The sequence below is a fragment of the Epinephelus moara genome, chromosome 24, assembly GCF_006386435.1.
Source record: "Epinephelus moara isolate mb chromosome 24, YSFRI_EMoa_1.0, whole genome shotgun sequence".
Lineage (NCBI taxonomy): Eukaryota > Metazoa > Chordata > Actinopteri > Perciformes > Serranidae > Epinephelus > Epinephelus moara.
This window is the reverse complement of record NC_065529.1, coordinates 23,795,312-23,816,915: the sequence shown is the minus strand read 5'-3', so window position 1 is coordinate 23,816,915 and position 21,604 is coordinate 23,795,312. Positions and strand designations below refer to the sequence as shown.

At 43.2% G+C, this 21,604-nt stretch overlaps 2 protein-coding genes across 6 annotated transcripts in view; both read right to left on the bottom strand.

The window, feature by feature from the left end:
• Window positions 1-13,810, bottom strand: part of arhgap46a (Rho GTPase activating protein 46a) — a 35,637-nt gene extending 21,827 nt beyond the window's left edge. For both annotated transcript variants that reach the window (XM_050037544.1, XM_050037545.1), the window contains exons 1-2: window positions 13,655-13,810; window positions 535-1,041 (exon numbers count right to left, since the gene is read on the bottom strand). In XM_050037544.1, the coding sequence (XP_049893501.1) occupies window positions 535-1,041; window positions 13,655-13,668 (521 nt within the window). In that variant the 5' untranslated portion in view covers window positions 13,669-13,810. The remainder of the gene's footprint in view (window positions 1-534; window positions 1,042-13,654) is intronic.
• Window positions 13,811-15,923: 2,113 nt separating this feature from the next.
• sulf2a (sulfatase 2a) overlaps window positions 15,924-21,604 on the bottom strand; it is a 39,911-nt gene continuing 34,230 nt past the window's right edge. For 3 of the 4 annotated variants that reach the window (XM_050038505.1, XM_050038504.1, XM_050038503.1), the window contains 9 exons: window positions 20,262-20,358; window positions 20,047-20,141; window positions 19,906-19,965; window positions 19,474-19,640; window positions 19,160-19,302; window positions 18,875-18,983; window positions 18,750-18,783; window positions 18,186-18,239; window positions 15,924-17,793 (listed from right to left, as the gene is read on the bottom strand). In XM_050038505.1, coding sequence (XP_049894462.1) covers window positions 17,763-17,793; window positions 18,186-18,239; window positions 18,750-18,783; window positions 18,875-18,983; window positions 19,160-19,302; window positions 19,474-19,640; window positions 19,906-19,965; window positions 20,047-20,141; window positions 20,262-20,358 — 790 coding nt within the window. In that variant the 3' untranslated portion in view covers window positions 15,924-17,762. The remainder of the gene's footprint in view (window positions 17,794-18,185; window positions 18,240-18,749; window positions 18,784-18,874; window positions 18,984-19,159; window positions 19,303-19,473; window positions 19,641-19,905; window positions 19,966-20,046; window positions 20,142-20,261; window positions 20,359-21,604) is intronic. The other variant, XM_050038506.1, reaches the window with a different exon arrangement.

Below are 21,604 nucleotides of genomic sequence, written 5' to 3'. Positions count from 1 at the left end.
AGAAGGACACTAAGACGGACTCAGTGGCCCTGCGCCAGGGGAAACAGAAGTGGCATGTCTGGAATCTGGCTTGGAGGGAAGAGACGGTGGTTTGGACGAGGCCACAACGTCGAGCACATGATGGGGTCTCTGAATGACTTACTGTTAGGGGCCGTTCTGCACCAGTAACCCTAGCGTTAAGGGGGGTTGGGTGTCGTGCTCTGTAATATAACTGACCGTTCTCCCCATTTGGTAGCGATTTGCTGAAATGGCTGAGCATGGTTCACAGGCAATAGTATGGAAACATGGGACATATGGAATGTTCAGATAAGTCAGAATGAAAATAAAAAGGCAGTTTGGGTTCGGCCTGAGCGGTCAAAAGTCAAAATAATCCTGCGAGTTCTCATAGCAGAAGCATTTGAAAGCCATTACTACTCACAGTGCCACATGTTGTGATGACTATCACATTTCCCGGTAATATGATCCACTAATGATTAAGCACAATTCCCCTTCCAGACTTACTGTAGAGGCTACTGAAGATTTGGGCGGGCTTACCTCGGTGGGTCTTTACTTCCGTCTGTGCTGTTTTCGGAGCTGCTTCCATCTCCTTGCAATCTGCTGTCCACTGCTGGATCCACCTTGGGGTTGGCAGCCTCCTCACTGGTCTCTGGAGTTCTGGGGACAGGACTGTCTCCGTCCTGCTCGGGCAGAGGTGTGCAGCGTCCTTGGCTCCCTACACTGCTGATACTCCCCGTGGTGCTGTGATGGTGTCTGTCCGCACCCCCCCCAGCCCGCTTGGCCTCAGAGCATCGCCTCATGGCCTGGAGCTGGGATAGAGGCACTATATCAGCTCCCTGGGGTCGATGCCAGACCGTGCGGCGCCCAGTAGAGTTGTAGTAGTAGAAGCGGCCACTGTGAGGGTCAAACAGCTCCCACCACTGGTTACCGTCTGCCTGGCGAACAGGGACGCCTGAGGGGGGATCCCAGCCGCACTCACCAGTGGTCAAGTTCACATACATACGCTCCCGGGAGCGTGGCTCCAGGATCTCCACCCAATCAGAGCTGAATGAGAAGAAACAAGGCAGAGTATTATTTACGGCTGAAAATGACAACAGATTATCCATCAACAGGATATGATGATGCATTAGAGGCCACGGTCACGCCTGAGTACTAATCAACTCGACAAGCAGTAAACAACTCACACTGTTTGACAGACTGAGAGGCCCCAAAATGCCCACTTGCCCATATGGAGAGAGTGTCAGTGTTTGTGTCCCCGACATGCAGCCATCTGTGTGTGTTTGTGTGTGTGTGTGCATGTGTCTATGTGTGTGTATTAGCAATGATGTCATCTCTTTGGTAGGCAACGGAGCAAGTGATGGTGTGCGTGTGCGATTCCTTAATTTGAGGACAGGTGGACACGCTCAGTGAGACACCAGGCATGGAGTCAGCAAGGCCCATAGAGAACCAAAAGCTCTGAGTGCTACTAACGCAAAAACCACCGAGCTCATCTACAATCACAGAGTGACAACAGCCAGCTCAGTACAATACACACACACACACACACACACACACACACACACACACACACACAACAAAAAAGAGACAGTAGAGAGGGGAGGTGCAAAAATAGAGACAGAGGCTGAGAGGGAAACAGAGAGAAAGACAACCCAGTTTAAAGAAAAGTATGCAAAAGGGACAGATAATGGGACAACCAATTACACACAATTGGACCATGAACTGAATTTCAGAGAAATTATAGGACACTATCTATCTTTGTTAAAGTGTGTGGCATATTGCAATTAACAGGTGTATGCTGTAGCTACCTACAGAAAATCAGGGTCAATAAATATATCTGACAAATAAGCGAGGGCTGCAGTTTGCTGGTGCTATATATCCAGGTCATGCTACCCTTTAGTGGGCTCCATTATGTCTCCTTTGATCCAGTTCCCTAATGCAGGCCTTAACTGTGCCAGCAAATCCATGTGGGAACAGGAACACTACAAACAGCCAGCAAGACCCCTTTCTCCAGACCCAGACACAGTAGACGTCTAGATCAGAGCCAGAGAAAGGACTCAAATTATCCAATAAATCACCACGCTCCTTTTCTCATCTCCCATAATGACCACTTGAAGGCTTCGGCAAGGTTAGGTCATTTCTCTTGTTCAAGTATCCCACCCAACCCTAGCCTAGTATCTTTGGGAGAAAAGTGCCAGTGGAGAAGAATTAGTGTCACAACAATCCGCTACAGGTTGGGATATTTTCCCAGCTTTCTCAGGACAGAGACGCTTTTCTTCTCCCCGTCATGGTTGTTTGTGGTGTGAGCCTTCTGTCCAAGCTACCTGTGATGATCAGAAGGGGCATGAAACTTAGCGTGGATATGAGTGCCTGCAATGTCCACCACATATACCCACATTTGCTCCTTATGTTCCTGCCAAATTAGCCCTGTGTGCACCCCCAGCCTCAGAAATAGACACAGGGAAGTGTGGTGCCGGTCAGGTCTGCCAGGGTTACAATGTCACAGTGTTGACTGCAACTCACTGGAAAACAACAGCTGTTCTCCATTTTAACCTCATCAACTTTGACGTACCTGTTCACCAAGTATAAAGTGTCAGTCAGCATCTCTTTTATGTGCTGCCAGCACCAGGCTCTGCACAGGTTGATTTAACAGCCAGGTAAAATAAGAAAGAGCAGAGGATATACAAGCCTTTTGCATACTGTCTTCCCATGTGTCCTGGTGCTCTATGCTGGGAGGCCATCTGGTCCAATCCCTCACACTAGGCAAGCAGCCCTGACCTTAGTGGAGTCAACATGAAGGGTGCTTTTAGGGGCTGTTTATACGACAACGATTTTGGTAAAAACGGAAAAGTCTGTCCTTTGCATTTTAAAAAACTTCTGCGTTTATATGACGACGTTATTGAAACGATCCCCGTTCACACGGAGCCGCAAAATCTACTGGAAACACTGTAGTATGCACGCCAGGCCAATGGGTGGCAATGTAAATTTACAAAGCAACACCACGGCATGACGCCATGCGCCTGCGCTGAAGCGCCTTCCTCTACAACGCCGTGATTACAAACCAAAACAAAGAAGACACAATGGCGAAAGCATGCACAGATAACTTTGTCTGGATGGACGACGAGGTGGAGTTGCTACAGTAACAGATCTACACTTTACTTCAAATCAACAGGGTGAGCAGCACAAACAGAGCTCGGCATTGTGATGGTCGGCATGCCTAGTGACTGGAACCGTAATGCGCATGTGCGAAAAGTCCGTTTTCAGAGGAGCTGCATATTGCAAGTTTACATGACAACGGAGACGCTGCCGTTTCCAAAACGTTGCACTCTGGAACCCGTTTTCAAATTGTTGCGTTTTCAGGCACCCATAACGCCGCTGTCGTGTAAACAATTGGCCAAAACGCAACTAAAGTTTACCGTTTTCAGAGAGTGGAAATTTAGGAATAAAAAGTGTGGTAAGATCCACACGAATAACGTCTCTGTACACACAAGAGTTTTAGCACCATTTCAGAATTAATCTCTATCCATAAAACCCACATGACATGTAAACAGGAAGCAGATTGTCCACTCTTTGGTTGGTTGCTAAGGAACAGAAAATGCTATGCAGATGTTCAAAAGTAAGACTTGAGATTTTTTAGCTTGGACTAGCGACAAGGTGGAAAGTGGAGTTTAAGACGGTCAAGTTGGCGGTAAAAGCAAATGCAGCGATGTATCAGAGCGGTACTGGTCAGAAGCATTATCCATTACTGGAAGAAGTCCACGCAAAAAGTATAAAATCACTAAAGGTATGTACACCTAGCTCTAATGTTTTGGTTTGAGAAGTCGTGACTGAGAAGACCCAGTCAAGAAGCTAATGTTGGTGTCTGCGTCATCCTTTCCAAAAGTCTCCGTTTCGGCCCATCCAGACTAAAACCCAACCCATGAGTTTTCAAACTAAAATGGGGTCAGCAGTGTTTTAAAAGGTATCCGTTTGCGGGTCCCCAAAAAGTCGGAGTAATGTGGACACTAGTTCTAAATGTAGCAATAGTTGCACATTTTCAAATGAAAATGTATTAGTCTGGATGTAGTCTGTAAGTAAGGGTAAAAAATACGTGAATGTGCTTGTCTGTGTTACAGGGGTAGAATTCAATCTCACAGAGTAGTGTGAGGTACTACAATGAGGCTCGACTATCCAGAAGATGACTTACAGACTGATTAGATTCGCAACACTTCATGGGAAGGAAGCCTTGCAAATAATGGGGCATTCAAAGCCGAGGCCAAACAGTCAATACCACCCCACACATACCAGAGCCTACATCCTTTTACTGCTCCTGACCTCCAAAACAGGCCTTCTCACTCTGAGAAACTGATCCCTCCATGCTGCATTCTTTGTTATTCAGCCCTGTGTTTGCCATCACTCTCTGTAAATGCAGTGTTTGTGTCAGAATACAAATAAACTAATCCCGTATGAACATGCAGTGACAGAAAGCTGAGGCCGTGTGTCCCTCTCTGTGCTTTTCTGAGTCTCCAAACTCCACGCCAGAGACGACACTGAGGAAACCAGCACAAAATTGAACATGCCCGGCTGTGTCCTGAACACCCCAACAGGAAACTGGGGTTTGAGGGTCAACTGTGGAGGCCATGGCTGACGAGTTTAGCAGCACGGGGTGTAGTGGTTGCATAAGGACTGTTCCCTCTAGGTAAATAAACACCAGTTAGAGCTGAGAGCGAGCCTGCTGGGCTCTGTTGACAAGACCAGATAAGCAGGAAGACAGGCCAGTGTTCAGGTTCTGAAATTCCTGGAACATCACGGTTGGGAAACAACATGAATGATGTGCATTACATGGGTTTGTCTAAAAGAAATGGATTTGTCCTCTGCTATAAATTTCTGGTGAAAAGATACTGTCTGTAACAGCGTGTTTTGAACTTCAGCCTACTCAGCTTAGGCGATTCCCTAGACTTGAGAGGCAGACATAAAAGTATACAGCAGGACTCCAAACAACTGGTCTGCCTCGTGCTGCAAATGTTCATAAATGGTTTGGAATGCAGTCTGCACCAGCTCAGTGAAGTTTAACTCAGACAGAAATGTTTTATATTGATCTAAAATTAACTTATTACACACACAGCCCTTTGACTGAAGGACACGGCACCTGATTTACCTCTGGGGAAACTCAATCTAATTGAAGCAGACTTGCATGCCAGAGACCCTTGATGGGGGTTTGTGTGTTCCTACAGCAGCATCTGATTGCCTTTGGTAAACACAGACAGGAACAGGAACATACAGAGTCAAGGAGTAGGACTTTACAGATTCCAAGTTTTCATTAATAGTAACTTTTAAGTGACACAGGACTTTTAAATTCTATATTTCAAGGAATCTATTTTCCTGACAATGTCCCTTCAAAACTGCATTCATTTTTCAGCTACCACACACTGTTTAATTGTTAACAGAGGGCTTATCATTCACCTGGTGACAAAAACTGTCCACAGCTTTGAAATATTTGGAAATCTAAGTATAAAGTACAATGTCCTTTTTACTCTTGTGTGTAATAACACTGTGCTCTCCCCTGGCACACAGGATCTTTGTCTCCCATTCGGGTCAAGGAGACGCTTCAGCAGCCTATGGTTATTCCACAGCGACTAAAAATAAAGCTTGTCAAATTGTAAAAAAAAATCCTTGCAAACACAGCCTGCCACTGAGACCAAGAGGTCAATACAAACACATGCACACAAGCACACCCTCTTAACAATCTTGTTATTCCCAGTCCCAATGATCTGAAGGTCTCCTTCTGAAGGAGAAATACTTCATCCATCATCCACAATTTACAGTCAGCTCCAAAAATAACTAAGAGCGGTTTCCCAGAGTGAGGGAAACAACAGAATATAGCTTATGGAATCTGCCCCATTGTTCGAAGCCAACGCCAAAGTGTAAATGGCACTTTTCCCAGCAACGGTAAACATAGAGGACTGCACAATACATTCAGTAGAAATGGGGCAACAAGCTGCCTTGTGTCATTGTCCAGCTTTGGATTTCAAACAAACTCAGATACCATTGTGGTTGTTGATTTCGTCAAAAAGCTAAACAATACAGAGAGAGAAAAGCAAAGGTTTTTTTTCTGTGTAGCAGAGTCTTGACCAAACTATGGTAGCAGTGTTTCATCAGATAGTCTAGTAATGGCTGAAATGCAGCTTCATGCTTCAATGCCATCGTGGCATTTCTGATGGACAGATAGCACGCCTTCAGAAACGGAGCCAAATGAGGGTATTACTGCAGTCATTTGTCCATAAACTTGCTAAGGTGAGATACTAGACAAAACCAGCGAGCCAGCTAAGCACCCATTTACCAATCAGGACTCTTGTATTGTAACCTCTGACCTTTTCCAACAACAGACTATTCTGAGCAGTTGCCTGTGACTGTCCCTTGTGGACCAAGGCAAGCTGAGTTCTCACACAGGGCCTGCCATTCATTTAGGAAACCTTAGCACTCTGTTCACCAGGCGCAGCAACAAGTGCCAAGGTCCACCCTGGCCGGTATATTTTCAGGCCTGCTATTTCCTATTTAGAGACACAAAACATCCTTTCTCCTCAGATACTGGCCTTAAAATAAGTCACTGCTCAGAGAAGAATTCAGACTCACCTAGCTGCACAGGTACAAAACAATTAAAAATGTAGCAACAATGACAAACTACTGGTAAATTGCTCTCCCAGGGGCAAGCAGAGACCTGCACCTCAATATAATACAAGGAGTGATCACCATAAGCAGACTGCTGTTTGATTATGAATAAACCATGTGCAAAGTCTATTCAGCATGGCTGCTAGGCAACCTGCTTATCTAAATATTGTAAAACAAGAGCAGGGACACGGAGCGACTACTGAGTGCTTGGCAGCAGTTCCAGTAGCTGTGACTAACGAAGAGAGTAATCGTAAACCTGGCATGTTGAGTGGTGTGGCCACGGTCCCGTTTACTGGAGTGAAGAGGGCAGCAGCTCTAGCGTGTGTAACCCCATCAGCAGCAGTGCAAGACACAACGGCACTGAAGTACAGGGAGAGACCCATTAAAAAAAGTTATATCTGGGTTCACTTTCCACTTCACTTTGGATATTTGGTTACTGGTGTTATTAAAAGGTGGGTCTATTATCAATATTATTATTATTAGAGGTTTTTATATCATTCTCTGGCTTCCCAGAAGTGTTCCATATGTTTACGAACCCATACATTCAAATTGTGGTTAAAGAATATATGTTCTAGCGTCAAAATACTTTTGTCTCTTATAAACTCGTTTGTCATGTGACATTAGTTTCTGCACGATGATGCTGCTACATATAAACCCCCTAGCCTGTCTAATGTGCCTCTTCATGACCTCGTGAGTTCGAATCTGAAAGTCACACATGAACACAAACAAACCAACAGATCAAGGCAGCAGTAGACCAACTACTGTGTTCTGTGAGGTAAAATTACTGTTTTTGTCAGTGGAGTCTGGTAGCCTGTAAGAGAGTGATTTGACAGGTTTATTTCCCTGTTGGAAAGGGCTGTTTGACGGCAAGGTGAAGCGGTGAAAGTATCACAGACTATGGATAAGTACAAGCCCAGCTCCAAGAAAAATCCGAACTGAGCCTTTCAGGTATTATTAATATTTTCAGCAATTGCCACTCAAACCAACATCACAGCTTACTGCCAAAAGCTGAGTGTGCTTTTCTATTTACATATAATATCCAGAGAAGGCAGATGGACCTGCCCTTTGAATGTGTTTTGTTAAAAAAAAAAGAATATGGGACATGGCAAGAAATGACAGGCCAGTTTGGTCTGCTGCGTTTCAGCCGTCATGTTTCCACTGCCAGTAGTGTTTGTTGATAGTTGAGACATGAATCAGGTTTGAGAGAGGCTAATCCTGTCCTCATCAGAAGCATAATTCAGCCTTTGCAAAGGCATATGTTTGTTTCCTAGGAGTGTCTCCACTGAACCAAATGTTTCTGTTGGAAACAGAGTTGGGACGAGGTGTATGTGGGTCGTCTCTGTGCGGGATGTGCGAGGAGGCTCCTACACTCCACCCAGGCATCCAGAACAATCGGGGGGAGAGTGCACATGTTTCAGATGACAGAAAAAAAGCCCTGCACCTGTTATACTCACATTCTTCGGCTCTTTTGTTTAACACCTCCCGTTCCTGCCTTGTCACCAAGGTCAGAGGTCAGTAGATCTCATGGCACAATTGGTCTGTTTGTGTGTGGGTGTGTTGCATTTAATTTAACAACAAATAAAGACTGCTGAGTCTGTTATAGAGTAATAGACTTCTGAGAGGCACTTTGGCATTCTTCCCCACAGAAACCCTCATAAAGTTAATGCTCGGGGTTAGGATGCTGTATACTTATCTTGTTCTCTGACTTTAACAGTGATGTGCTTTGTAAACCAGACCCACAGGGCTGCGTACTGCCTGTCTTGTTTATTCTTGCCCCTTGTTGAGATTTATAAAGGTTTATACATCTTTCAATTAACTCTATGCTGCGTATTGTTGGTTCGCTTTGCCTTACGGCCAAGTGTTATCCATCTCCTGAACAACCCCTGAAGAATTCAGATGATCAAAAGGGTGTGAAAAATCAATGGAAAATAATTTGGGATAATCGAAGAGACCTTGAAAGGGCGGACAAATGCACGATCCTACCAATGGTACTTTCAAAAACCTGCTTATATCTATGAGTCATACATTAAATTACACAGATTGGCCAATGTTAACACTGAGATAGTGTTATAAAGAAGTTATCATAGAAAGGGTGTAAAGATGTTCTGCAGTTTAATGTGTTTAGAAAACACTTACATTCAGCATTTTTAAATTGAACCACATTAATGGGGACATGGCCTAAAAAAAGATTCATACCTTTTCTCTCTACTTCACTCCTCCTCCCCCTTCCCCCCCCCCACCCCCCCCACCCCTCAGCTGCAGTTGTCAATGTCCATTCCTCACTCGTTGTGTGCTGACATTGGCAANTTTCTCTCTACTTCACTCCTCCTCCCCCTTCCCCCCCCCCCACCCCCCCCACCCCTCAGCTGCAGTTGTCAATGTCCATTCCTCACTCGTTGTGTGCTGACATTGGCAAACGAGTTCAGGGGTCGTCTTTCACGGCAAGACACGTAAGGCATGATAGAGCCGGCCTTATGTGAGTCTTCCCAGGCACCAGGACTGCAGGTTGCCAAGGTGGGGGAGAGAGGTAAAGCACATTAAGACCAAACAGCCGGGCACCCACACGCCTGGCAGAGAGTACAAGGCTGGCATGGGAGGATAAAGATGAACAGAGGGGGAGACTCCTGAGCTCACTCTGTCACCTGATTCAACTCCAAAAGACCTGCACGGATAAGACGCAAACAAGCTGTTTATACTGGACGTGACAGTTCTGTTATGACAGTACTGATCTGGAAAAGCAGTAGAGATACTGTACAGTCGCATGATGCTCCAGACATGACAGTGAAGTTTCATATCTGTGACACACTGGAGTTTCTCTTGCTGCAGTTGTGAGGTTGAAGAACACCTCTGAGGCAAACACTAACTTTCTGACATTATCTGTAAGGACAAGCACAATAATTCTCCTGTGGCAACGCTACAATAAGCAAAATCATCACTCAATAAAGATGAGTAAATATACTTTCAATGACCTCTTACATCTTGTCTAGTATCGACTGAGAACAGCACAATTGGCAGTTCTGTCACGAGAGTAAATGCACACTCCTAAAACCACAAGAACCAGATGGTCCGGTTTGGTTTGTGTGCTATATGCTAGGCTTATATGAACATGCTTCACTGTTGGACATGGGGTCTATTTTAAAATCACTGCGTGGTAAAAAATGCAAAGTGGATTTTGACGCTTTCTGCACAATGCCAGACTACACTCTGCCTTCAGCAAGAAGGAATACAAAGGACTTTGTTGACTGCTTGCTTGTGAAAGACAACCACATGAACACACCGATCTGATCGAGAAGTCAGAAAAATATTCCTTTCTTGCTGCAGCCACCAACACTTTATTGTTATGCATAAATCTCCGGACGCTCTGGGAGTAGAAAAAAAATGGTTACCTAGTTGACAAGAATGTCCTGTGATGACTCACAGTCATATGCATTACAAAGCCTGTGAAATGCACCCTACTCTGAAGCCTGTGATGGAACAAAACAATACAGCCTATTGTCAGATCAACAGGCAGACTTCATTCAACGAGAACTCTCTGCGGTGCCTCCAAACAGCGGAGCGCAGCCAATCAGAGCTGCGGCGGGGAGGAGCCTGGGACATGTATACGAGGTCTGGGGTGACCTCCTTCAACAGCTGCCCTAATCCAGAACTAGAGACAGTTTCCCCTCTCCATTGGCACCGGATTAGACTGGATCTCACAAGGTCATTCAGCCACCTTCAGCAAGGCCAGTCTTTCCCATGCTGCTTTCCAACTAGCGATTTTACATGGACTCTGTGAATTCATTCTCTGTCGATGCCAAAATGGTCACCCCCACTGCAACAAACTGATTCTTCATGAGAAGTGAGATAAAAGTGCCTACCTCGCCACCGGTTCCAGCAGAACAATCTCGTGTTGGCAGTGCTGAATGTTACTTCAGATACCCTCTCACTGTAATCCGCCTACAAACTCACCGCAGAGAAACAGCGCTCTGTGATTTCTGTATGGAGAGTATTGTCTTGTCCTGCCATCCTCCCTTCTCCCACAAATGCTGCAGCTTTCAGCAGAAATGCTGGGAACTTCCGGCCCCCTTGCTGCTCTGCTGAACAGTCTCTGTCTGTCTGAGACACTACTCAGCAACAGGGTCAATAAAATCCCTTTTATAGGGGTAAGCCTGACCCAACAGAAGTCCCTGTCCTTCCTGAAGCCACCCCTTTGCTTAGCTGAGGAGCACATGGGGATTTTTTGGGTCAGATGAGACTCTGGACGAGAGTGAACATGTGCAGGAGAGGCTGAGGATGGGATCAGGGTGTTTACCACATACAGGCCGGCCTTTCTGTCCAGTACACCAGCTGTCAGAGCGGGAACAATGGGGTCACTTATCCAAACAAGAGAAACGAACGAACCTATTTAGGATGTAATTGTGTTTAATAACCCCAAACATTCATTGTCCAAACTTTATCTTGTCAGGTCATGCATGTTCAACATGAAGACATGGCCTTTTTTCAAAAATAAACTCAAGCATTCAGTCTCGGCCATCTGCGTGCAGCCAAAATGACATTAGTTTCTGACCTGCTTGCCTACCACCACCACCAGCAGTTTGTAACTTCATTTTGAGTTGGACCACACTATCCCCCTGAATCCTCCCCTGCTGACATGACAAACAAGGCCAGAGTCTAATCCCAGAGCCGAGTTACAGGGTGAGAGGGGGGTCAGCGGCTGGCCGAGGACCCACACAGGAAAGACACGTCCAGATTGTCCCACAGAGGAAGTGAAGGTGCAGACGACTGGCCCTTTAGGCTTAGAAAAGCAAAGCAGCCTGGTGAAGATGTTAACGCTGGGTCTGTGTGGGCCCAAGGGGAGACGTGGGGTGGATTATGATTTAAGAGGCCATCGCTGGGGATCAGCAGTGTAAGGACAAATTAATATTTCCTAATATCAACAGGGTTTTAGATTTGTTAAAGGGGGAGACAACTGTGACACTGCATTTCAGTAGCCAATAAAACTTTACTTCTCTAAGGGGATTTGTCATGTCTCATCCCTGCATGTTTCAGTGTTACATTTTTGTGTGTACTGCTTTTGTAATTTTGTGCAGAGCTCATTAAAGTTTTGCGTTAACTGCTCACTGGCTTGTTCAACTCTTGAAGCAAATAACTCATTCATCCTTACAGCCTATCTGAGCATATGACCATCCCACGAGTCATAATCCCCTGTAATGCTAGAGAGTTATGATCAGCACTCTTACCATCAGGTTCAAGCTAGTGTGGGCCAAGAAGCTAACCCAGCCTTAAATCTCTGCAGAGGAACAGTTTGACATGTCAGCTGTTGTACAGGTACAGATAAATGTGTTGTGGCATATCACCTTAACCTCATTACAGTGTCATTGTGGCAGGCCAAAGAGAATCAAAGTCAGACGAAAAGCGTGTGGAGAGTGTTAAGAGCGTCTGATTTACAGCAGTGTAACAAGGATTAAAGTACAGGAAGCAGGAAAGAAGGGGGTGAAAGCTGGAAAATATGATTTGAAGCTATAAAAAAATTCATCCAAAGAGAAAAAGATCTTCCACAGTCATTCTATTATTAACATGTCACAACCAATAGCAAGCCGTTCAAGCTTCAAAATCACTTCCTCTCAACAGGCAAACAAACTTGTCCATTGTCAAATCCTGTGTAGGATGGACATCCTGCCTTGTCCCTGTCAAAAGACCCAATTCTGATTCATCTTGTAAGGGGGATGCATGGTTTGTTCCCTTATGCCTATGTCAGCAAGCAGGGCAAACACTGAGACAACATCCTATTCTAATTTCTGCTCCTGACATTGATAAGCTCAAATAAATGGCAGACACATTTTAGGAGGGTGCAACACCAAATGAACCACTGTCTCTGTCGGTAATGTTGTGCTGAACAGATAGAGTTGTAGTGCTGGACAGATAGAGACGTTAACACGTCTACAGAAAGTAAAACCAAGTAGTCATCACATGAGCACCAGCTGGCAAGGAGTTGGAGAAACTACTGCACCCAGGATGTCAGGTTGGCGTTGCGTGCCAAACTAAGCGCTTCAGGCTACATAAATGACATCTGTTTTGGCAGCTTGGTTGTCAGACACAGCGTAGCATTCAACAAGAGGTACATGCATAGAAAGAAGGAATATCAACACATCAACGACTCTCAAAACTTAAGCTTTAGCTAAAAAAATATGAACTTTACATAGTCATAAGCACTAAAACTCAGAGGGAAAATTATAAAGGAACCAAAGTAGCTTATCTCATACATCTCAGTAGCTTTAAATAGACTGTGAGGGCTAAAGCAAACCATCTGTCTCAAGAAACCGATGAAAGCTAAACAAAGTTTTAATGCAGCCAAAGCAGATGCTGAAGAAATTCAACATGTGGGGATCAAACCAGTAGCTGAACCTACAGTGGGAGCCCCAGTTACCCTCCACCAGTAAAAATGGGAGCAACAAATGTGCCTTCCGTTTAGGTTATTGGCTTCTTAACCACAGCAAAGACTGAGGGAAAAAAATCAAAAGATGGGGGTGTTGGTGAGAGATTAAAGTAGGCTCTAACTCCCCCACTGTTACAGCTAATTTAACTCTACTACAAATACTCACTGGTGGCAAAACAAAACTTCTCTCATAGTTTACCAAGCTACGTGCTAGCAAGCCAAAACAGCCCAATTGATTGTAACTGCCCATGTTGTTAATAAAATAGCGACACCACCACAAGCAAAGTACAATTTGAATTTCAGTTTAAAATGAAAACTTTCTACCAACTCTCTTTACATTGCTGAATTTTCTCAATAATATACTTCATTTGAACAAACTTTCGGGAACATTTAAGCTTTAAAACTACCTACAAACGCTGTAAAGTATTTGAACAATGTGAATATCCATTGAGTGGCGTGGTCTTGTTCACTGTCTGTTGGCTGCCCTCTGAAAAGCTGTCGGCGGCGGGGTGATAGCGAGGCGACCAGGCTTTAGCTCCGTAACTTTCTCCTGGTTAAGTTTGTACCAATGTGAGATTAAAGCGAGCGTTAACTTACCTTGTCCCGGCCATTTTCTTCACATTGTAAACGAGGCGTAACGTTAAACAAGAGGAAAGCAATGTTGAGCTGGTATCGGGATGAAGGTGAGTTTCAGAGCGCTCAGAGCGGTCCGACGAGTGAGTACGGGACGGTCCTCCGGTGGTGAATCCGATATGGAGTCTCCGCCTCCGCACGTGAGTCATAGGTTGGGATGGGGGTCACCCAGTCTGCACCCACACCCCTCCTCTTATCCACCACTACCCCCCACACCCTTTATTCCCTCGACTAGTTGGGGCTGGAAAGAGTAGAGGCCAAACCAAAAGTAAAACATCTTTAGTGGCTCGGTTGGCTGAACAGAGCAGAGTGATGAAATGTTATATGACCAGAGCTATCACAGCTCGCGCTGACAGAACACCAACGGTCCTCAACCGTTTCTTAGTTGGACCGATTTATAACTTAAATGCTATCCAAGTTGTTCATCTTTTTCTGAAATAAAATAACTGACAACAACAAACAACAGTTTGATTTCCACCGCATTTATTCTGGTTGTTAAAAAAGACAGGAGCACCTTTTTTTTTTCTGTGAATTAAGATGACTGCATTGTTTTTGACAGTTTGTTTTCACAGTATTTATTATGGCTGTTAAAAAGGGAGACACACTATTGTTTTAATAATTAAGTCCTTTTTTGGGGTAAAATTGGCTATTCAAATAATAGTAACCTAGTGAAGTGCAGCATTTAGCCCTCTGCTAAAGCCCCTTCTTGAAAGTGCCCATCTTTCTGTGAATTAAAATAACTTAATTATATTTGGCAACTTGTTTAAAAGCATTTATTATAGTTGTTAAAGAGGGGGACATGCTATTGTTTTGTTAATTCATTATTTCTTGTTAAACATGCTACTCAAATAATTAAGTTAGCTAATGTTATCCTAGCAAAAAGTAGCATTTAGCCCTCTTCTAAAGCCACATCTTTGTCCATCTTTCTGTTAATTAAACTAACTGCACTTTTTTTGACAGTTTGCTTTCACAGTTTTTATTTGGCTATTAAAAAGCCAGGCACTATTGTTTTATTAATCAAGTCGTTGTGCTATCCAATAAATAGGGTAGCTAACATTAACCTAGCTAAAAGCAGCTTTTAGCCCTCTGCTAAAGCCACATCCGAAGTGTGCATCTTTCTGTGAATTAAAATAACTGCATTATTTTTGAGGTTTTTTTTCACAGTATTTATAATGGTTGTTCAAAAATGGGGATGCACTATTGTTTTATTAATTAGGTCCTTATTTTGGCAAAATGTGCTATTCAAATAATTAAATTAGCTGACGTTAACCCAGCGAAGAACGGCTTTTAGCCCTCTGCTAAAGCTACATCTTGAAAGTGTCTATCTCTGAATTAGAATAACTGCATTATTTTTGTACAGTGTCTTCCACAGTATTTATTATGGTTATTAAAAAGCCAGACACTATTATTTCTTTAATTAAGTCATTATTTTCTACAGTGTACCATTCAAATAATTAAGTTAGCTAACATTAATGTAAGGGCAGCTTTTAGCCCTCTGCTAAAGCCACATCTAGAAAGTGTCAGTCTTTCTGTTTATTATGGATGTTACAAAAAGGCAGACACATTGTTTTATCAATTAATTCATTATTATGTAAAAGATGTGCTATTAAATAGTTAGGTGACCAAGCTGAGAGCAGATTTTATGACTATGCAAAAGTCACATCTTGAGAAGTACCATAACACTGCAGTTGCTAAGCGACACACTGATATGAGATACTTTCTCAAATTTGAATATGCTTATTTTACAACATATTCTCACTAGACTCATTGAGTTAGAGAGCCCAGGCTCTTACCTATGGATTATTAACTTAAGCTACCAAAGTCAGATTTCTCTGTGAATTAAAATAACTGCATCACGCCATGCTTTGACATTATTTTCATTACAGCCTTTAACTGTCTGCCAAGTTTTCTTGTAGTTGGAGCAATTTACAACTTCTAGCATAGGTGTAGATTTAGGGGCGGGGAGCATGGGAACACGTACCCCCTGAAGATTTAGAACAAAATACCATACATAGATGCAGAAAAGGCACAAAGTGTTGAATAAAAATTTAATTCACCAGAATTCAGAAAATTAGGTATTTGATGCTTAAATTTTCCTAGCGGACTCCCAAACCTTAGTTTCATTTTTGTCCACCCAATATTGAAATGAAACCTATACCCTTGACTTCTAGGCTACCAAAGTTGTCTGTCTTTCTGTAAAATAAATGACATGGACATATTTTAGACAGTTTGTTTTCACAGTTTATTTATTATGGTTGATACAAAATGGCAGACACTGTTGTTGTTTTTTAAATTAGGTCGTTAGTCATAAAAGATGTTGCATTCAAATAGCTAACCTAACTAAGAGCAGATTTTTATCCCTCTGCTAAAGGCACATCTTTTTGAAAAGTACAACACTCTGACAGTTTGAGAGATAATCTTAGATTAACGGATTCACATTTGAATATCATGTCAGAAATATGATATGCTAATTTTACTGCATATTCTCACTTGACTGAGCCAGTCAGAGAACCGAGGACCTCACCTATCTCTCTCTCTTTTTTTATATCACAACTAGCAGCCTTTACACTACTGTAATTGTAGTCAGTTAGTACCTTGTTACATTGGTGTCAGTTGGAGGACAAGCAGACAGAGACACCTGCTGGACAGGAACATAAACCACCAAGCAGTTTCAGAATAAAAGTCAGCTCATGTTTATGGTCAAACAACACTTTATTCACAATTACTATCAGCGCTCAGGTCTATGGAAATATTTGCTAAAAAAAAAAAGAAAAAGAAAAAAAAAAAGAAGCTAACAAAGGCTTGTAGCTAAAATTCACATCAATAAGTATTACACTGTTGTGTTGTTCCTCTGGCACAGAGTAAACTATATATCCATTAAATGTACATGGCGCATCTCTTCACAGTGAACCCTTCAAGTGCTTTCCCGATGTAAATAAGTAAAGGACAAACATACAAGTTGCGGGCAATGAAATTTCTGAAGCTACATTTTTCCCTACAAGTTCATTTTGTCGACTCATATCATACAATGAGGTTTGCCTCTTCAGTATTATAAAAAATATTGTAAACATTTATATTAATTGCACAACATACATTCAAATACATACTGTACTGTACAGCAAGATTTTACTTCTGTATTGTTATCCTGTAGCACCATGTATAGCAAGCTGAACAAACTATTTGGATACTTCTACAGTGTGGTACTGACAATACAAAGGAGTAAAATGGCATTTACTAATGACGCATTCTGCCAGTGGTCAAATATTCTGGAGGTTTGGGTTGTATCATTGTGAGATAGTAGTTATTGTAGGCCTGTTTTCGAGGTGTGGCTGACACTGGATGGGGGTGGATCAAGGCAGGCAATCGCTAGTCACCTCACATCTCACAGCTTTGAGGAAGATGATGCTTCATAAAGGACATTCATCAGCGTTAGGATCAACTATAATACAAAAGATTATGGCGAAGTCGGTCATTTAAAAGTCCATACCACTTCCATGTGCAGACACGTTGGTGCAGAGAAAGAACATATGTCTTGTTGTTACTCCGAGCGCTAATGATTTAGCTAATCAGCATGTGCCACAGAGACATCATGAGGCCATGACATCATTGAGTAGCAGCAGAGTTGACATGTAACTCGTCATGTTTCCACGCAGTCCCATATGACACGAAAGAAAGCTGATTAAAGCTGATATATATTATGTACAAGCAGTACTGTTAGACAGAATGGCTTGTGGACATCAAACTGTCCCACCTGATTCACAGCATCCTGTTAATGTTAATGGTCCTGACGGCTGGGTTTAACAGAAGATGTAAATGAGAATGAAATGTGTGCGAAGGTAGAATTGACAATTGGAGAGTCTTTAATCGTCCTCTCAGTCTCAGCATCCCCCCTGCTTGGATGAGACTTCAAAAGAGCAGCTCTCTAAAAAAATGAAAACCCAGATAAAAGTAAAGTAGCATCTCAGGTTATGGTCCATCGAAGTGTGGTCAAGGTCCTAGGGTTTGCCTGCACTCCCCCTTCTTCTTCCTTCTCTAGAGGAGGCCGATGTGATGGATTGTGGGATGCTGGTGGTTAACCAACCCACCCTTCCCAAATCTGCCCTCTGTGCAGGGGAAACAGAGAGTGTGAGTTAAATGTGCCACCTGAGGCATTCACTGGAAACCATGACTCCAGTTGTGATCTGTTCCTACCAACACTGCGAGGAAAAGTAACAAATGACGATAACAGGACTGAGAACGCAACATAATGAGACAATGTCACATCTGCATTGCTTTGTTGAATTTGACTTGAGTGAGTGAATGAAAAAGAAGATGGTGCAGCTTTGCAATGCAGGTAAGTGAGAGTTACTGTAAGTATAGGTGTACAGAATTACAGTAAATAGGAGAGAGGGGCGCATGCTGCTGGGTCATCTGACCAAGCTGAAATAATTCTGGATGGAGACAGGAGTAGAGTTTGGCTGACTACAGAGGAACAGATGGGTTATGACAAACTCACAGCGATTTGGAGGAAGGCTTCTTCACTTTTGGCCTCTTTCGGCGATGAACTGGCCTGAAGCATGCACAGCACGTATACACGTGCAGGGCAAATGCACGTGCATGGAGACAAACACACAGGTATATACACACACACAGAGACACACACATACAGGTTCACACACATACATGCATGCGCGCACACATACACACAAACAGACAGGCACGCACACATACACCCCCACACGCACAGCAGAGACAAGCAATTAGGCTTCATTACAAAAAGGGAACAGCAGAAGCTGAAAAGCAGGCTTGCATTTTGGCCCTCTTTGGCTTCTGCTTCTGCATGCTAAAAAGGCTTTGATCACAACACTAAGGAACCATGGCAGTTTGAAGAGGTTCAATTTCAGCAGAGCATCACTGTATTTTATTTTCTTGACTCCCCAGAAGACTCGCCGTAAGAGGAAACATAACCAAAGGCACACTAGGGAGCCTGTAACCTCCCAGAGTTCAAATCGTAACATGAATTCCATCTGTGGTGTTTGTAAAAGTAATCAAGTGTGCTGTAAGAGGAAGATGAAAATACCTGTATTCACTGAAGTAGTTTCGCTCTTTTCCTCCTGAAAGGAAGTTGAGGTAACATTAGTCCCAGTCTGAAATTACTGGAGACACTATAATAAATCATGTTTGCCTTAGAGGCTTCTTACTCACCCTTCTCTGGGTTGCATTGCTTATGTCCCTTGCAGCCCCGTAAGTCCATGAGCTGTTGATGCATTGCATTCAGAGCGTTGCGGTCAAGGGTGCTGACAGCATTTATCAGCTATAAAAATAATAAGGACAAAATGTCAGCGAGTACTTTGAAAACTACGGAAAATCTCTGGAAAATCAGTATTGCTTTTGTTAACAGGAATGCACTACAAATCCTGTTGTGGGATCATTTTATAGTTATTGTTGGTAAGCTATTTGTGTATCTGCCATATAGTACAAATGAAATACCTGGTATGGGTCAGTGTTGAGGTCAAAATACTCCAGGAAACCGGTGGCAAATTCACAAAACAGGAAGTTGTGTGTGTCATTGATGGTCCTTAGGCACCAATAGGTGTTATTGTTGGCACTGGTGCATGCACAGAATGGACCCACTGAGGGAGGGAGGAAGGGAGCGGGAGTGGGAGAGGAAGGGAGGGGTGATAGTGGGAAAACAAGGGGTATTACAAGAATGTTCCAAAAAATTATTTTTACCATCCCTGCTTCGGAAAATAGTTCAACAACAGTCGTCAAATCTCTTTATACAGCGGAATGTTATTCCTCACTTGTCCAGAAGGGGGCTGTCTGCCAGTGATGGTTGTCATGGGTGAAGCATGTGAGGCCCGGCATGCTGCAAGTGTCGTTGTTCTGGAGCCTCTTGAGGAATTTACGTAGTTTCTTTCTGCGCTTCTGCTCCTTCTGCAGCCACTGAGTCTTTTGCTTTGATGGCATTCTGATGAGAACAAAACAAATTAACTAAAGTGAGATTGATGAGGTCGAAATATGTCAACAAACTACAATGCATGCCCCCACTGAAGCCAGAGTTCAGGAAACAGTCAGGCAAATCAGAGGGGACCCTAAAGTCTGAGTTGCAAAGCAAAACTTGATGGGCTGATGGGACTGTATTCCAATGGAAGCGTACCTTGTATGATATATATTGTAAAAAAATTACTCATTAATTGAAATAAAAATAATAGTGAAACAATGCAAATTTTTACCTGACTGAGTGCATGCGTCCTGCATTGAGCCTGAAATTCTCTTTATTCTTGAGAAGATAGCTGTAAAGACAAGAAACATTTGTCACATATATGTAATCAGATCTACATGCAGGTGACAGTGCGACTTGGACACATCCTCACCTGGGAGTGTTGCACTGACATTCCTCCGGCCGCACCTTTTTCAGGTGACCTTTGACATCCCGCAGGTTCTTGATTTTGGTCTGCAGGGTTTCAATCTACACACAAAAGGAACAAACACACAGCCACACAAAGCTCATTATACACTACAAGCTACTAACAACCTGTGAAATGGGTTTTATGGGCTGGAGTTAACAAGGAAGAGAATGACGCAGCACCTCATGCTCAATGTGCAGTTTGTGGTCTTTCCACGCTTGAAGAGACTTGTAGAGGCCTCCATCACATTTTACTGTGTCATTCATAAGAATGGAGCACCTGCAGGATATAAAAAGACAAAATAGCACCACTAAAAATCGTGCATGTTCAGTCCCAATTACTTCCTAGCATTTTATTTTTCCTCTTCTATCACAAGAAACATTAAAGGGACAGTTCATCCTAGAATCACAAACAGGGCCATAGCTAGCTGGTACTCGGCTTGTGGAGCTCAAAGTGCCACAAAAACAAACAAAGTTAAAAAACTCAACAGTAATGCCTCTTTCCAGAAATCATGACCTGGTTACTCAAGATAATCAACACACCTTGTTGTGAGCAGTTTCATGTAGGAACTGTTTTCCTTCTAACTAACTACACCTGCTAACTGTATCCACGCAGAAAGAAACGTGCATCTACTCATGGTCGAGAGGATCATGCTCACAACAGTGCGAGATGTAAACATTTATAAAGTCCTCCTCAGCTGAGCTGTAACGTTAGCTAGCTCAGTGTCTAGCAGTAGATGCACGCTTCCTTCTGCGCAGTGATACAGTTGGCAGTTGTAGTTTGGTAGAAAGAAAGTAGCTCCTACATAAAACTGCTCACAACAAGGTCTGTGGATTATCTTGAATAACCAGGTCATGATTTCTGGAAAGAGACATTGCTGTTGAGGTTTTTTTTTAAACGTATAGATCATTTAAAAGCGTCTTTTGGATGCTGGGAAACAACACTGTTGTTCCACTACCGATCCATGCACTACTCTCAGAAATAAAAGTCTTCTGCTTCCCTAAAGAAACAAATAAAAGGAAGGGATTCCAGCGGTCAAACAAAAGAAAAGGACAGCGTCGTAAGCTCCAGAGTCTGTAGCACTCATTTCATTATCATTCAATTTGCTTGTTCAAGCTAACAATCACTAGCCAACATTGTTAGCTTGAACAAGCTAGCCAACAGTCTACAGAGGGAGAGAGGAGCATTTGTATTTGTGTGTGCCGTGGGTCTGTCTTTTCATTTTCATTCTCTAAACAACTGCAAAACATACAGACAGTAGAGTTTACAGATGGTGTTCAGCGGTCCGTTTCACAAAGCAGGTTTAACAAACTCTGAGTCTAATCCTGAACTCTGAGTTGATCTACTCTGAGATAGGAAACTCTGAGTTTCCGGTTCCAGAACAGCTGATTTGAATCAGTTTAATCAACTCAGAGTAGTTTCACCTGGAGTTAAGCGCGTGCACCACAACTATAAAAAGCCAGCATCAATGGAGCCCCGATTTGACGAGTCACCATGGCAACGGGGAAGAGGAGGGCTGCGTTTT